The following is a 13,142-nucleotide window of genomic DNA, read 5'->3' on the forward strand; positions in this document are numbered from 1 at the left end:
TACATATGTCATAAATGACGAACCAATCCCCGCCGAGCAAATCAGAAATATTGATGATAAGTGGTTTATACATAGGCGCCTCAAGCCATGTCCGAGCTCTACAGGACGCATAAATAAGGAAACCCTAATCTTTGAAAACCGGTTGGATATTTCAAGAGAAGAGGACCATTTCCGTCTAACTTTATAGATAGTATAAGGGAAATGCATATAATGAAGCATAATACTATGCTATTAGTTGCTAATGTTTGTATTAAAATATACCTCTTTTTACCTAACCTACCTACATACCTATGTACCTCCTTATACGTCGCCAAATACCCTAGGTTAGGTAAGTGGATTAATCCCCACGGCGCCAAGCCAACTAAAGTACGAAGCTGAAAGACATTATCTTCCACCATTCATTCCTTTCTAGAAAATAAAAGTAAATAGAAAATTAATCGAAAGAAGTAGCAAATATATCCTAAAGATTAAGATGCCTTTATTCGCCGACCCAGCTATCTTCCCATCATTCAATGAACTGCCATCTTCATCAACTCCCCCCGCGCCAACTGCAGACTGGTTCCTATTGGCACAGATCAAGGAGGACATGACGATCACGAAGCCGACGGTGATCGTCCGGGACCGGACCGGAGTAGAGTTCGCCGTCACCTTTGAAGACGGCGACCATCGTGGTCTCGGACAAGGCGGCGTGCGCTTCCGGAAGGGTCACACGTTAGTTGTCCCGCGCGCGACACGCACGGACCGTGGTGAGGGGAAAAAAGCTATCGTCCGCGTGCCGCCGGGGGAAGGAGCTGGTGTTCGAATCTTACCTGCTGGCTTGGATCAGGTATTTGAAATAGGGGCGATTTTAGACGGGATTGAGGGGGCCGGGCGGGGGAAGAGGTGTGCGGCGTGCGGCAAGGAAGAGGCGGAGGGAGAGGGTGAACATCCGCTAATGCGATGTACGGGATGTGGCGTTGTTGCATACTGCAGCAAAGCATGTCAAGTCCAAGGCTGGAGCGAATTAGGACACAAGGCGAATTGCAAGGTGATTCGGTCAATTAAGGAGATATGGTCGTGATATCATGTGCGGTATCATTCGCGTTGGCACTCCCCGCCAGGTGCAACCGGAAGGTTAGTGACTCAGGCTGCAACCGAAAGCCTCATATATCCGAGCAACAGATGGACCTTCAACGAAAAATACCCGCTCTGTGCAGCTGATGGTTTAATGGTAAAGACTGTCTTTCCAATTACCGGAAGCATAGACCATGGAGAGGTATTTGCCATGTTGTAACTTGACCTTTGCCACCTCATATTTGTGAGAACACACCACAGTTTGATGGATGGCGGGGCGGTTCAACAATGGCTATTTTTTTTTTATTTTTTTTTTTTGGTTTTTTTTTTTCTTGCCCGAGGATATTGTCTGTTTTATTTTAAATTTTCAATTGTTAGGAATGAAAAGTCTTAGGCAGCACTGGGATGATAATCTAAGAGGACAAAACCAGCATTTTACTTGGGCTATTTTGTAAGTTATCATTACTGGAATGTTATGCTACTAGTTGAAGTTCTAACGTATAGATCTAAACAAATTGAAATAGAGATATCCGGCCATATGGAATAAAATAAATGTTCAAGTTGTTAGCTTGAGCTAAACAGAACATCTCGGGGGTAAGCGAAGGGTGCGACGTTTTAGCTAGTGTTCACGATCGCCTCATCGAGATTAATCCCGAATAGTATACATAATATCCGTTCTCATCGTATACTTGATCCCATCCAAGACATCATCTCCCGCATGATACAGCCTCCGGTGCTGAAAGATTAGGATCCGACCAGCTTTAGGATTCACGTCGAGTTTCCGCTTTTGATTAGACGATAGGAAGGACGTCGCGCCGCCGACTAGATCAGCCGCGTCACCAACCTCCTGCTTCGAGTCGTTCAGGTATAAGTGCAAGGTATAATGCGTAAGCACCGATTTCCCATCTTCTCCAGTCTCGCCGTAAGGGGAGTCGCAATGCGGCCTGAAAAACTGGCCCTGGCCGTACTTTAAAAAGCGCATGCGCTTGTTGAGGCGCTGGAAATCCCACACCGTTCCCTTTGGCTGCTCCGACGTGAGGAGCGCGTCTTTGATCTCTGGGACTTGCTCTAGACGTGCCCAAAGACGATCGACGATGTCCTGCTGGTCCCAGATAATGCGGTCGCTGTTGCGATAATCCAATACCTCGGCCTCGTATCCATCACCAACATTGACGAGCGCAGGTGCCCAGGAAGACCCGTTTATCTTGTTTTTGTTCTTAGGGGGTACACTAGCTTCGGCCAGCTCAATGAGCTTGGCACACTCGGACGGGCTGATAACATGGTCTAGCACCACGGCGTACAGGCCCTTGTACTCTGTCAGCACGGTATCAGCGAAGTCTATCTTTTTGAAAGCGATAGGCTGTGCATCGTGCGGCTCCGAATTTAGGAAGTCTTCCGGGATGGGGATGTCGTTGGACTCGTAGGATGTTTTGACGGGTAGCTTATACATCTTGAGCCGTGTTTGTGATGATACGGAATACGCGTAAATGATTGGCTGAAATGTGTTTACAGAAACTTGAAACTTGTAACTTGATGATATCACCAATACCAAGCGGCTATGCTACCAAGACAGATCTTAAGATATCGAAATACAAGAAAGAAGAGTAAAGAACTTCCTAAGAAGTAGAATAGAATAATTCAACTCTTATTCAATAACTAAAAGGATGCCTAATTTTCTAACAGCTAAGCAAAAGCTATGACCCAATGTATTTCGTATTGGGGGCGGAAACTGAAAACACCCTAACCTACAGCTTTGGGATCAACGGTCTAGACTTCTAAGCAGACGATCATTTCTCTCTTGTATAACAGGTAAACAAAGGACAGTTCTCATAGATACCTAGGTAAACAGTTTGAGGCTCCGGATGGTGGCATGTTAAGGATATATTCAACAGCCGACTCAATCCTTGCCGTGAGAACTAGCAGGGATTCTAGTGGAATTTAGTCCAGGCAGACAGCATAAAATAAAATACCCTGTAGCACAACGAGTTGTGCTAATTGGAAAGCTTGCCGGCGAGGCTTTCCAATTAAATACGTTGAAAACCAAAGCCGATGGCTTCGGTTTTTAAGAGAGGTACGTACCTGATTTTAGACTAAACTATATTTGTACACTTCGGGTAAACTTCAGCCAATAGGGTAAATGCAAAGTCGTAAGGTTTTACTAGCGTGAAAATCCGATCCCTCTACAACTCTATATAGACAGACTAAATTTAACTTAGGAAAGCAAGCTTTCCAATAACAGATATCCATTTTGATGCACCATCTAAAGATGTTAAATAGGTAATTACTATAGCGAGATAGACATTATCATGACTAAGACTATTCAAAACATCGGAGAGGTGTAAAGCAATGATAGGTCCGTAGGTATAGAAAACCCCATATTGTCACAGCCAATTATATCCAATGGCATTAGTCGACCTGTGGATGGCGAAAGACTAGAAAAGGGGGTTTTAGAGCTATTACGGTGGACTATTAATCCAACTATGCCAAAATCAAGAAAATGGGTGGGAGCTATCCAAAAAGGGTATTTTAGTAAGCAACGTTAGGTGCACAGTATCTTGAAATACCTGAAATATAAGATTTTCTATTATTTTATTTTTTTATTATGTAGTTATCATATATATATATACGTACATACAATACGACTTATACACCAAAATAACTTTACGAATATCTTGTTTTAAAAATTATAATTGGTATTATTTTATAGCTTTAATTAATACGAAAATAATAATCTAAGTTGCATGTTTGTAAAATACGTATTGGATAGTTTGTTCGTTGTTGAAATATTTATCTATAGCATTTTCAAGGTGGTTTTAAAGGGTATCACGTGTTAGCTTTTTAACCTTATTTAATATTGATATTAGTATGAATTGTTAGTTTAGGTAAAGATATATATAAATGTAATTTAGATTAAAATTTTCGCATTAATTAAGGTTATAAAACGATATTAATTATAACTTTTAAAATAAGATATTCGTAAAGTTATTGCGATATATAAGTTGTATTTTGTATATTTACGTATTTGTAGGTATATATTTAAGGTTAAAATAAAGGTTGAATTTTATTGGTTATTATTTTTAGTTTATGGGGAAAGGGAAAGTAGCCTGCAATGTATTTAATAATGTTTATAATTATATGGTGTTTTCAATATTTTTACGAATTTAGGGTTAAGTTATATGAAATTGGGATTGAAATTTTTATTTTTTTAATAAAAATATCAATACTAATTTTAGGTAATTCGAACGTATATTAGTAAATTTATCCCTATATAAAAGGTATGTATTACCTTATAAATTGTGTATATAGTAGGAATAACCGAACTTATACTGTAATATTAATGTTACTATTACCTTATTTGATATAGTGCGATTGACTTTTTTGATTTTGGCACAGTTGGACTAATAGTCCACCGTAGCTATATTTGAACCCCATTCGTTCGCCCGAAAAAGCCGATCGCTATAGACTCTACCGAACTACCGGCGCGTCATGGTAATGCTAACTTGACCCCGCGTCATTCGTCTCTAATTTATAGGAGCGAGTGTCTGCCGTGATAGTTGACATAGAAGTATCAAGCAAGTTTATATAAATAAGTCAAGGCAATTGAGAAAAAATCTCAAGGTGTAATTATAACTAGCGAGGGAATAATCTCGTTAGATAAAGACTTACCCGGTATACGCAAAGCTCGAATCCACAAAAATGGCTGCCCCTCCCCCACATGGAATATACGTCCCCGTACCGACCTTCTTCGTGAGCAAGAAGGCGGCCAACTACGACCCCGTTGCGGCGCCGGTCGACGTTGATACGCAGGTTGCGCACTCCTTGTATCTGGCGAGAGCTGGTATTAGGGGATTGGTGATTCTGGGCAGCACGGGAGAAGCGATACATCTCACGAACAAGGAGCGCTTCGAGGTCCTGTCCGGTGTCAGGCAAGCGTTTGAAAAAGAGGGCTTTAAGGACTACCCCATCATCGCCGGCACTGCCACACAGAATGTCGAGGAGACGGTTGAGCAGTTGAAGGGCGCTAAGGAAGCCGGTGCGCAATACGGTTTAACTCTGGTACCGGGATACTTCGCTGGAGCTAGCACGCAAGAGGGTATCATCAAGTGGTTTACTGCAGTGGCTGACCGAAGCCCCATACCCGTCTTAATGTGAGTTTTCTTTCCTCGGCTATAATTGACCAGTATTGGAGAATGTGGATACTAATAGAGGGGGTTCCGGTAAATAGATACCACTACCCGGGCGTCTCGAACAACGTCAAGGTCGTCCCGGCTACGTTCGAAACTCTGTCTAAGCACCCCAACATCGTTGGCTGCAAGCTCTCGCACGGCGACGTATCATATCACACGCAAATCGCATCCAACCCCTCCATTGACCACTCTAAGTTCGCCACTTTCACGGGGCTAGGCCAGCAATTGCTCCCAGTCGTGACTATCGGCGCTGCCGGTGCCATCGACTTCCCCTCCCCCTTCCCCCCCAAAAGCGTGGTGCGTCTATACGACCTGTCGGTGAAGAACCAGCCCACAGACGACGAGATCCGCCAGCGCCGCCTTCTGCAGTTTAAGATCAGTGCTGTGGAGGAGCTGATTGCAAAGTTTGGTACCGTTGGCATCAAAGAAGCTATCAGCAGGCTGCGCAAGCTGGGTGATCCCGACGGCACGCGATTGCCCCTGTTTGGCGGTATCCCTGGTGGCGATACTGAGTGGGCTAAGTGGCAGACATTGATCGATGCGTTGGAGGAGGAAGAGCTGAAGTTGTAAGTCTTGGTGTAAAAAGGTCCGTTGGATAATGGCTTGTTGGCACTATGTAATGACGAAAAGTGGACAATTGGGTCCATAGGCTAGACCGTTGAAATACATAGCCATTCAAAATGTAAATACTATACTTTACCCACATATCAATAAGAGAAGAATGATGATATGTATCTAAGTGTAAATATGTGAAATGTCGGTTTAATTATGATGCCGTTTGGCGTGTTATTACGCTTTCGGGGATTAAATGGGCAAATTCGGATCCGAGGTGTTGCTGCCGTCCATCCATTGAACTCGTTATTCGTTATGCAGGCGCTAATCTGACGAGGAAGGTACCGATTAGTAACACTTCCATCATTAGCTACATAAACTCTCTCATGAAATAAATAGTATTAATAATGGAGACACTCTTCCTTTACTAATTTACCTTTCAATCGCCTTTACCGCTGCTGCTGGACTCAATCCCATTTGATAGTACTTCAAGAAATGGCCGAGACAAGCAACCCGGCTCCGGGCGCCGTGCCGAGTGTCTCGCGCGTTACGTTAACGGTCTCGGGCCTACAAGTCGATGTCTACGGGTTGACGGAACTACCCGCAACCGCGGCTAAGGTATCATGTCTATGGCTGCATCACGGACGACTACGAAAAAAAGAGGATATGATCCCTTTCGCAAACCAGTTTCTCTCCGCTTATCACGAGAAGTCAGAGCCTACGCGCGGTTTAATCGCTGTCGCGCTTGACCAAAGAAATCACGGTTCGCGACTCGTTGACAGGCGAGCGAATGAGTCCTGGGTGGACGGAAATGAGACTCAGTACGTAATACCAGGAGTCAAACTATTTCTATAGTATCATTGGATTTTATCACTTGGGAATGTATATAATGCTTCAGATCAGGGTTTGCTAACTCGCATCTACGTAGCGCCCAAGACATGTTCGGCCTCGTTACGGGTACCGTCATGGATACAATAAATCTGATGGACCTAATTGAGAGCCACCTATTTAGTACTGATAAACATGTACTAAGTGACGGCGGGAGAAGACGTATTGACCACAATATCGTTCTTGGTATCAGCTTAGGAGGCCATAGTGCGTGGCAGCTCTTGTTCGCAGACCCTCGAGTTACAGCGGGGGTTGTAGTGATTGGATGCCCCGATTATATGGGTAAGTGCAGACCCCCAACCCCAGTCGAATAAAAAGGGAGAAGGATATTCGTTAGAAGGTGAAGTAAGTATCGTGGCGTTAATATGTACTGACGATTAAAAGTTCTCTTGAAAGACCGTGCGCGACTATCACAGTTGCAGACATTTAACGAGTCAAAATACGGTGCTTCTTTCATCGGCAGCAAGGACTTTCCAGATGCTCTGGTAAATGCCTGCAAGAAATATGACCCCAAGGGTATCTTGTTTGGAACTGATGAGATCGTGCTGCCTACCACAGCGGAAGAACAGCAGAGGCTGCGTCCTCTACTCGAGTCTAGAGTTTCGGGCAAGAGATTCCAGATTCTTTCCGGAGGGGCGGATAAACTCGTACCATACAGCATGGGCGAACCATTCATCCGATTCTTCAAGACTGCGACCAATAGCTGGTATACAGACGGTAGAGTTTATGTAGAGGACAATGTTTATCCGACTGCAGGGCACGAGTTCAGCGCTGAAATGAGAAAGGATGCCGTACGGTTTATTCTTGATAGCGTAGCTTTAGCTAATAATTAGGGGAACCACCCTTCTATGGATGTAGGCCGATTTTGCAACTTAAGCGCTTAGATGTCGAGACCATGGGTGGGTGACTCCTTCAAGGAAGATGCTCCTCTCCCTCCCTAGCCGAAGTTGACTGTACGCCACTGCGAATCCGATCGTCTTCATTAAGGAAGAGTGTCTGAGGTATGTTCCATGGGTTTCTTTTCCTACGCTTACCAGATAGAAGCTCGCCTTTTCCATGGGGATCCTCTTTCCACTGGGTAATCGCTTCAACGATACCTTTCATAGCAGCCTCATTTGTTCCGTCGACCATGGCAGGCGGATCCACGCCGACGAAATTGGTTCGGTCTAGGGGAAATCCAATAGCACCGCAATGGCAGTCGACCAGACGCTGACGTTTAAATGCGTGGCTAACTATTGTAATCGTCGCTGGCCATTTCCCGTAGTTAGACCAAAACATGGTGAGCGAAAATAAGACGTTGCAATAAGAATCCAATGCTCGCTCTTCGCTGTGTAGCCGGTCTACAATTTCATCTTCGGTGAGGATCCCGAAGAAATCATTAGCGATAGCAAGATTTGCATAACTGCGAGCTTCAGATAGGCGTGTTTCTTTTCTCGTGGGCCCGCTAAAGAAGTACGGAGTCAGCATTAGATCGAACTGGATAATCTAAATATAGCTATCCCATGGTCTCAAAAACTGATAATTTGATATGCACTTTTTATCGCCTGAGTCTTACGCGAGGGGTCGTATTCCTCAATTATATATGAGTGGTTTAAAATAAACTCACCCGGAAACATTAAGATGGCATTCTGGCTCTCTTTCAAGACCTGTAGCCCAGTCTTGATATGCTCAATGAAAGTTGGTGTTTCGCCTTTTTGAAACCCGGCGATGAGCCATTCATTTTCGGCATGACCTCGTGCGGGACCACCAAGCCAGATTCCATGGCAGCATACGATGATTAAATGTTCGGGCGGTTTTGGGGACATCGTGTGGCTTATGATAATTGTACATTCGTTATTCGAGCTGAAGTAGAGAAAAGTCGCGTCTGGATTTGGTGTCTTGGATGGGTGATTGGCTGGCTATGTGCATACATGATATTGCAATTATAAGATCTCACCCAAACTCACCGTAAAACGTATCGTGGAGATCAGTTAAGAATCACCATCGAACACTCAATCGACTAATTAGTGTAGGTATACATCAAAAATGGCCAATGTATTGAACCGTCCCTTAGACAGGGCTGGTTTTCCTTTTTTATTTTTTTTTATTTACGAGCCGGTAAATAGTCTGAGAGCTGGGAAGAGTTGATCGTCCCTGTTTTTAGTTGTGACTTCACCACGCGCCTAACGAATTGTAGTTTACAACGTCTCTGATGAGATCATTGTAAGTTTCGCATAGGTATTATCCTAGACCCTAATATTATAGTCACTTCTGCAGTTCAGTAGACCTGAGCTGTTTGAATATTTCAGATACTAGATAGAGACTTCCTGCAATAACCAGCGGTCCTTCTTTTGCGGTCTGGCTTGCCCATTCGAGAGCCAAGCGTATATTTGTAGATGCATTGAACTGTGACGAAATCGCAACGCCACATTTGCTTGCGGTGTCAAGCAGATCCGTCGAACTTGTCGGCTGGACCCAAGGCATTTGGTCAACAGGGCCGAACTCGACTGCTGCTATAGAATCACCATCGCGTAGTATCAGTTTCAGCATTTCCGATACGTCTTTTCCTCGAGTAGCCGCAAGTACCCAAGTGACTGGCTTGTTTTGGGACCGTAGGTGCTTTTGAACAAAGCCGGCGAGTGCTTCCGCGGATTGAGGGTTATGAGCCCCATCAAGTAAAATATTACCCTTTCTATTTGTAACCTTTTCAATGCTCACCCACTGTAACCTGCCTGGCCATACTACATTCCGGGCAGCAGAAACGAGACTATCAATAGAGATAGCATGCTGCGGAAATGCCAACCTGAAGGCTTCATATACACATGCTAGATTTTGTTGTTGATGTGGTTCCAGGGTATCTCGTAATTTATTCACAAGCTCGTTGGACTCGGCATCTGCAAAAATAATGCTGCTACCTGTCTCCTCGGCATGTTTCTGTAGAGCATCTAGAACAGACTTTGAGTTGCTGCCATCAACAACACAAGGGACATCTTTCCTCATGATGCCTGCCTTTTGACGAGCAATCTCCTCAATAGTATTGCCCAGAAATGATTGGTGGTCGAGACCTATTTTGGAGATCACGGTGACACACTTGTGTTTTAATACGTTCGTAGCATCAAGGGTTCCGCCCAACCCTACTTCGATTATGCCAAACTCAACCTTTTCGGATTCGAATATCTCAAAGGCCGTGGCTGTGAGAAGCTCGAACTCGCTAGCATCGATCTTCTGCTCCGTGTTTCTCCTCTTGACTAAATCCTCAAAGTATCTGAACTTGCTCTCAGACACGATGCTATCATTAATGGTGATACAATCCCGAGGGTCTATGAGATGAGGCGAGGTAAATCTACCACATGAGATTTGGTTGGCGCGCAACATGGCAGTTAAGTATGCGCATATTGAACCCTTGCCGTTGGTTCCAGCAACATGAATGGCTTTCCATGTCTGTGGCGTCGACTTGAGCAGAGCACTAATTCGTGCTAGCCCAAGGCTCACCATGATGATGAGTGTTGACGAAGCAGAGGTTGGCTTGGCATGTAATTAGATCAAGAGTAAAACCCTGGGTGAAGTAAATAGCCTAACATCTCTATAAGATCTATAATATCTGTTGTAGAGTAAAAACACATGAAGAGATGAGTCATATGCCGAAGTATTGTATATATGGTGAGAGTGATGACTGAGAAGTTAAGGGCGCAACAGAATGGGCAAATCTCAGCCTGTGGATTTTGATACTTTTGTCATTGTAGATACATGCTTGGCGTGTTAATTGGTATCGATAGCAGGGGTCAAATAGTACGTATCTGCATAGATGCCTGCTAGACTGGACTATGTACATATGTACATATAAGCTTGAAGTTGATGGAGTTAGTGAAATACTTAAATTATAGTATAAATATATAGTGTTTAGCCTGTACTCATATAAAACGGTTTATCATCCCCCGGCACGAAGATAGGCTTAGATTGCTCGCATGAACTAACGCGCTAACATACTAAAGCACTGTCCACTTAAAGGATCGGAGAGCAACCGTCACATCTCCCGTCTCTTGACAACCAAAGACAACCTGGGCGTTCTTTCAACTTTCCCAGTCGTCTTTTTGTTTTCACTCCACAAGACCGTCAACCCGTCAACCCGTCAACCCGTCAACCCGTCAACCCGTCGACCCCACGAGGCAAGTGAAAGTTAACCTTGCACGCCCCCCGTTGCAATCGACGTTTCCCAACATTGTGCATCGTCGCGCATCATTCATATTCTATCAATTTCCCGTCTCTGATTTCCGATCAACTTCCCGATCAACTTTCTACAAACATTTGAAAACTTTTTTTTAAATTAGTACTTTGTACTTGTGACTATAACTTTGTCGCTATAACTCGTGCTGACGACGCGACAGTCTTTTCACCTTTATATTTCCGCCCTTCTATACCCTTTTACATTTACTACATTCCTTTAACTACCTACTCATCAACCTCATCCACCACTCAGGTTTATTCTATCTTGACTCGCCTGTCAACTTAGTTATATTTTGCCACACGCGCATCAACTAATACCAAAAATGGGTCTACCGTAAGTCTATTGTCGCAACGCGTTTACATATATTTGTATTATCACAAACAACACCTATGACGATTTTATGACCTATTATATTATAGCTCTACCTCTATTTTCTTTATTAATATATCTATATACATAAACCACCTAACATAGCATTTGTTCCTAACTCTTTTTCACTATTAGACTATGGGTTGAGCCTGACGAGTCTGGCTCTCGCGCCAAAACAGCGCCGAAATCATCTACTGATCCCGCAACTGGCCGATCTCCAATTCGCCGCTCAACTTCACCGCGTCGCGCTAGCAGTTCTAGAAATACTGACCGACGCCGTCAACTACGCGAGATTCGAGCTCAGCGTCTTAATATGCTCATGGCGCAGCAAGCCAATAATGCCGAAGACGAATTAAACCTCAATGGCCCAGCTGCTATCCCCGAGAGCGGTTCCAACCCCTTTCGCGTTGTAACCGCACCACAGGCACTACGCGCTCCGGATTCTGAGGTTCCTATCGACCTAGCTGCTTTCTTCCGCCCTGTTCGCCCTGGTCGCCTTGTCTACGCACCTCACCTTACTCGGGAAGATCATACCCAAGCTTTAGATGGTTCTGATGATGACGATGATGACGAAGATGAACTCCCTACCCTTGAGGAAGAGGGCGCCCCCAATTCTACTCGGGTTGGAAATACTCAACCTACTCGAACCCTTCGCTCTAACAGAGGTGACAATGGTACATCGCCAGCCGATTCAGATGACTGGGAGCCCTTTCCACCTAGGGATGATTATTATCGAAGCCGTTCTCGACGAATTTCGCCTACAACAAGAATAAATCGGTTTGTAGATCGCTTTGGACACCTCCGCGAAGAAGATCGAGAGTTTGAACCGACCCAGGACCGAGCATCTGGCAATCTCAATTCTCCTGGTTCAAGCATGGATCAGCACATTCATACGGCATTGCGAGAGATGAACGACCGCCGACGCCGATCTGGTGTCGATCGACGTCGAGCACATCGAGTTAGGTATGTCGATGGATTGGGCGATCGAGACCGCAGTCTAAGCCCAGAGGGGGATGGGGTTTGGTCTATCCTACAGTCAACTTTAACCGTCGATCCTCACCCACCTAGTGTTGGTTCCTCGTTTGCTTCTACTACAGCTTCGACTATAGCGTCTCTAAATCCTACTGTTCCTTCATCTCGTACCTCGATTACTAGTCCGACCGAAGAGACCGAACCTCCTTGTGACCCTGTCGGCGAGCCGGAAGCCACTACCGAAGGTAGTAGTGCTGATATTCAAGGAACGGATCGTTCTAGACGGCCGACACCTCATGGTAGACGATCATATGCAGCAGTTGTTGCGGACACATTATCTGGCACAGGGCTTTCATCTGACGATCCCGAATGGCTTTTGGTATGCATCGAATTGTCAGCGGGCTTGCATCTAGACAGGATATCCCTGACGAATGGTGGGAACAGGCTGGCCTCAGCCGTTCGATGTCGTTGGGATGGCCCCTTTAAATTTTGAAGAGGATGAATGGATATTAGGGGTTTCCTAGAACGATGTACGATCCCGGTTAGTGAAAGGGGCAAGTGAAGTTAGGATTTTAAGAGTTTGCATTATGGTTTATTTTGACCTGAACTTTGGCGTTGCAGGAAAAGAAAAGGATATGCGTTATGGCGTGAGGATATCGGAGGACTATGCTTAAGCGGAGTAAGCCTGAAGTTATATGGTTGGCGTTGTATTATACTTGTATGAAGGTGTTATGTGTCCATCGAGACCAAGGAAGCAAGGGGAATGAAGAAGCTAGGTTGTAACCAAGCTTGTTACGATATGAGAGTAAGGGTTCGATTGTGGCAGCTAATACGTAGCCCAAGAACTATGAGAGCCGTTTTATCTTTTACTACCTATCTATACTGTATGTTTGATTAGTGAATTCAATTCTTTTCTC

General features: G+C 44.6%; 6 protein-coding genes across 6 annotated transcripts; 4 read left to right on the forward strand and 2 right to left on the reverse strand.

The window, feature by feature from the left end:
• Positions 1 to 472: 472 nt before the first annotated feature.
• On the forward strand, positions 473 to 1,060 carry GL218_05275 (uncharacterized protein; the record flags this gene model as incomplete). Its single annotated transcript, XM_033581926.1, has 1 exon — positions 473 to 1,060. The coding sequence occupies one exon, from the start codon at positions 473 to 475 to the stop codon at positions 1,058 to 1,060; it is 588 nt and encodes a 195-aa protein (XP_033434846.1).
• A 639-nt stretch (positions 1,061 to 1,699) lies between these two features.
• Positions 1,700 to 2,503, reverse strand: GL218_05276 (uncharacterized protein; the record flags this gene model as incomplete). Its single annotated transcript, XM_033581927.1, has 1 exon — positions 1,700 to 2,503. One exon carries the CDS (start codon positions 2,501 to 2,503, stop codon positions 1,700 to 1,702), a length of 804 nt encoding a protein of 267 aa, XP_033434847.1.
• Positions 2,504 to 4,749: 2,246 nt separating this feature from the next.
• On the forward strand, positions 4,750 to 5,810 carry GL218_05277 (putative 4-hydroxy-2-oxoglutarate aldolase, mitochondrial; the record flags this gene model as incomplete). The annotated part of the gene is made up of 2 exons (XM_033581928.1): positions 4,750 to 5,201; positions 5,279 to 5,810. 2 exons carry the CDS (start codon positions 4,750 to 4,752, stop codon positions 5,808 to 5,810), a joined length of 984 nt encoding a protein of 327 aa, XP_033434848.1.
• A 477-nt stretch (positions 5,811 to 6,287) lies between these two features.
• Positions 6,288 to 7,513, forward strand: GL218_05278 (uncharacterized protein; the record flags this gene model as incomplete). Its single annotated transcript, XM_033581929.1, has 3 exons — positions 6,288 to 6,613; positions 6,721 to 6,962; positions 7,065 to 7,513. The coding sequence occupies 3 exons, from the start codon at positions 6,288 to 6,290 to the stop codon at positions 7,511 to 7,513; spliced, it is 1,017 nt and encodes a 338-aa protein (XP_033434860.1).
• Positions 7,514 to 8,924: 1,411 nt separating this feature from the next.
• On the reverse strand, positions 8,925 to 10,154 carry GL218_05279 (putative dihydrofolate synthetase; the record flags this gene model as incomplete). The annotated part of the gene is made up of 1 exon (XM_033581930.1): positions 8,925 to 10,154. The coding sequence occupies one exon, from the start codon at positions 10,152 to 10,154 to the stop codon at positions 8,925 to 8,927; it is 1,230 nt and encodes a 409-aa protein (XP_033434861.1).
• Positions 10,155 to 11,206: 1,052 nt separating this feature from the next.
• Positions 11,207 to 12,718, forward strand: GL218_05280 (uncharacterized protein; the record flags this gene model as incomplete). The annotated part of the gene is made up of 2 exons (XM_033581931.1): positions 11,207 to 11,217; positions 11,389 to 12,718. The coding sequence occupies 2 exons, from the start codon at positions 11,207 to 11,209 to the stop codon at positions 12,716 to 12,718; spliced, it is 1,341 nt and encodes a 446-aa protein (XP_033434390.1).
• Positions 12,719 to 13,142: the final 424 nt, after the last annotated feature.

The sequence above is a fragment of the Daldinia childiae genome (genome assembly GCF_008694065.1).
Source record: "Daldinia childiae strain JS-1345 chromosome Unknown Scaffold5, whole genome shotgun sequence".
Lineage (NCBI taxonomy): Eukaryota > Fungi > Ascomycota > Sordariomycetes > Xylariales > Hypoxylaceae > Daldinia > Daldinia childiae.